Below are 3,716 nucleotides of genomic sequence, written 5' to 3'. Positions count from 1 at the left end.
ATAACACGATGTCGATTCAAAACATACAAGGCTTGCCAAGTCTAGACAATACAATTGTGAGACTACCATTACTATGTTATAGCTTAGATTATATTTGTCATTTTGGAGTTAGTGGATGGGAAGCAAGTCATTCGTGATGAAGCTTCTTGACACATGCTCGAATCGACAATGAGTTAGTTTAGGCCAAATTGACAAGACCAAAAAAACAAGTGGTGTTATTATGAACATTCGAGATCTTAGGTGTCTCTCGACACACTACACATAACACACGTGATTAGTTTATAATAGACGCAAGCAAATCACCAGAACTAAAAAGACAAAATGAAATCCTAAACGGTGTTGTATGTTGGGAAATTTGTGCATTGAGAATACGTATACACTTGTGTTTGACTCATACAACTCTATTACGAAGTAGCGTGTCAAATCAAGCCTTGCCATTTTGTATAAGTGGTTCAATGTTAGTATGTTTCATGTGCAAAAACGATAATGATCCGTCCCTAAACATTTCAATGTTAACATATGGAAGTTGTAACCTTTATTGTAACCTAGTTATAGTTAGAGAGAGAGTAGACAATAGTAATGATGTCCTCAAGAGTTGAATTACTTGACTTATGACACCAATTAATGTCTCCTCTATCGAAGACACATTGTGTCTCCTCGGTACTCCATATGTGAGTGTGTCCCTAAGGTGTGACTCAATGAGAGGAGGGCACAAGTACCTTTTCCAACATTTCATCTCACGAACCATTCGGGTGAACAAGTCATGTGCCTGAATACAACGACTTATTTTCGTACAAAAAATGGGCAGGTAAGCGGAGGCGTGTAGCTCCATGTCCTCGTGAACCTTCGATGCTTGCATACTCTCTTAAGGGTATTGACTACGACAACCTTGCGACGATGAAACAACACTGGAAATGACATTTGGAAGGGAAAAGCGCCCATGAATTCTTCTTTGTTTCCACAAATTTCCCTAATGTTTTAATAGTGCCTATAGTGTACGGGGTTTAGTTACATACATACATGATACATACATACATACATACACATATATATAGAAGTGTGGAAATTAAGCAGTATCATCATACATTGTTTAGTCGCTCGAGGAGCGGGGACAAGGGCATTTGGGGAAATAAAGAAATTACCCGGCCAGTTGGGGAAATAAAGAAAAGCCCACCCAAGTGCAGAAACTAAGTGATTATTTTGCTCTTCTTTCTTGAACTCGCAAGACGTTGGAAACCCTAATCTTTCGACTGTCTCACCAGCAACAGATAGGAGACGATAAATCCAGAGACTTGCACTGCCCCTTCAACCGACTCGTGGTATGTTCTCCTGCTCCTCATCCATCTCTCTCCTCCCATCTCATGCATTAGATCAGAGATAAAGAAAAGATTGACAGAAAGAAATAAGTAAACGTGTAGTAGCTTTGATATCAGAGATTTCTGGTGGTTATTTCTGATAGAGAAAGAACGAAATGTACATAAGTTCACTTATTTGAGGAAGGGAGATAGACCGCGTTTTCAGTTATTATCTGTTCTCCTGTTCTTACCTTTTGCTTCATTTCAGCAAGAAAATCATGTCAGATTATGAACAATTTCGTGTATTCGTTGGAGGTCTCTCGTGGGAAATAAACGACAGAGAACTCGAAGATGAATTTAGACGATTCGGTAAAGTTCTTGATGCAAAGGTAATTTTTTTTAGAAATATCTGTATAGTCTTTTGCTGTAGCTACTTCTCACCGAGTCATTCTCGTATATTCTGAAGTAATGACCCAAACGTGTACTATCCCTTGTTAAAACAATTATTATCAAAACGGTTTCCTGTACAAAAGACAAATTCGAATATGAAATACGGCATAAATACAGATGAACAGATATTCTATAAATTAAAGAACTGTGCATTCTCATGCGAAGAAATAGATATTTAAATTGAAGAATTATGAGGAAATATATATATTTGCATCGGAAGAGATTAACATTTCCAAATGAAATTTTCTGCATATGGATAAATGAACAATGTGAGGTAAATTACATTTCAATAAGTAACCTGACAATGAACTCGTCTGATCCAGTACCATCTACGTTTTTTCAGTTCGATTTCAGTTTTTGTTAGATGCACTCCATATGGAGTTGCCTTATCTGTTACTATCTCATCTGTTCACGCCAACTTTACATTGATAAATGCATATTTGTATATGAAGAATTGCATATGAAGTATACTCATGCATAAATGATATGTAGAAGTGAACATTCCATATGAAAATGTTAAAATTTGCATTTGAATAAGCTCAAATTTGTGCTTTCTGACACTACACCTTATAAAAATCTGTGTATGGTGAAATTTGTGATGTCTGGCTTATACCTTTTTTTGGGTGTTCTTGTTGCTAGATAATGCTCGATAGAGATACTGGACGGCCACGTGGGTTTGGCTTTGTGACATTTGCTGACAAACGGGGTATGGATGAGGCCATTGCTCGGCTGCATGACCGGGAGCTGGACGGTCGGGTAGTGTCAGTTACAAAAGCACAACCAAAAGTTTATAATGGTGGCGGTGACAAGAACTCCAGTTACAAGAGTGGTTACGACAATGGTGGTGGAGCAAAGAGCGGAGGATATGGTGGTCGTGGTGGAGGCGGAGGAGCTGGTCGAGATGATTGTTTTAAATGTGGACAACCAGGTCATTGGGCCCGAGAATGCCCAAGTGGAGAAGGAAGACTTTCCTCTCGGAGTGATCGGTATAGTAGTGGTGGTGGTAGAGATCGATATGGTGGTGGTGGTGGTGGTGGTAGAGATCGGTATGGTGGTGGATCTGGATATGGTGGGGGCCGATACAGTGAACGTGAACGTGACCGTGATGGAGATCGAGGCTATGATAGGTATGAAAGTAACTATGGTCGCTATGGTGATAGGGATTCAGGTCGAGGCAGTGATCGTTATGGTAGTGGAGGCGCTGCTCGATATGAAGGAAAGTATCGAGAGCGCACGGGGCCATATGATCGTCCAAGTGGTGGCGGCCGTTCTTCTGCTTATGATGACCGTTATTAGAATGTCATTGTTTAAGAACGAGCTATGAAATGTTAATGATTGAAAGACAGGTTTTCCCCAGTTGTTTACAGTGTATACAGCATGTTTTCAGTTGTTTACAGTGTCTACAGCATGTTTTCAGTTGTTTACAGTGTCTACAGCATATTTTCAGACCTTTTGTAAGTTTGATTGTTCCATCTGGTTCTCTATTGGCAATGTGACAACAGTTATAGTTTGGATGTTTAATCAGTCAAGTGGCCAGTATGTGCAATGTTCTACATGTGGTTGGTTGCCCATATTTACAGTTTTTATTTGACAGGCTGTATTCATACCTCATTCATTGGATAGTTCCATTTCGATCTTCATTGAAAAGGCAGCCTACACATGCACTACAAGGATTGACGGGGATGCAAAGTTTGAGTCGACATGCATACTGTATATTTAGATTGGTCCCGTCTCTTTGTTGGTAGCGGAAGACATAGAATGGTTGGGATATATGTTCAGTTTGTCTTTATCAATGTCAATATTTTTGCAATGCAAACTGGAGCTCAATGTCCAAGCCAAGAGCACGTAGATTTTACAGTGGAGAAAACCAAAGGTGGGATGTAGAATTTGACACAAAAAACAAATCAGAGAAATCTTGACTATTGGTTTTTATCATGGACACGAGCTAAATTTAATGAAGGGTATAGATTT

The 3,716-nt window shown here is 39.3% G+C and overlaps 1 protein-coding gene across 1 annotated transcript; it reads left to right on the top strand.

Annotated features, from left to right (window-relative positions):
• Nucleotides 1–1,199: 1,199 nt before the first annotated feature.
• On the top strand, nt 1,200–3,266 carry LOC147863632 (glycine-rich RNA-binding protein RZ1C-like). Its single transcript, XM_087319983.1, has 3 exons — nt 1,200–1,319; nt 1,564–1,684; nt 2,385–3,266. Exons 2-3 carry the CDS (start codon nt 1,574–1,576, stop codon nt 3,039–3,041), a joined length of 768 nt encoding a protein of 255 aa, XP_087176109.1. The 5' UTR covers nt 1,200–1,319; nt 1,564–1,573; the 3' UTR covers nt 3,042–3,266.
• The last annotated feature ends 450 nt before the right edge of the window (nt 3,267–3,716 follow it).

The sequence above is a fragment of the Azolla caroliniana genome, unplaced genomic scaffold (assembly GCF_043228905.1).
Source record: "Azolla caroliniana isolate FFs.n. ecotype wild unplaced genomic scaffold, voAzoCaro1.0.p SCAF_5, whole genome shotgun sequence".
In the NCBI taxonomy this organism is placed as follows: Eukaryota; Viridiplantae; Streptophyta; class Polypodiopsida; order Salviniales; family Salviniaceae; genus Azolla; species Azolla caroliniana.
This window is presented reverse-complemented; position numbering and strand designations above follow the sequence as displayed.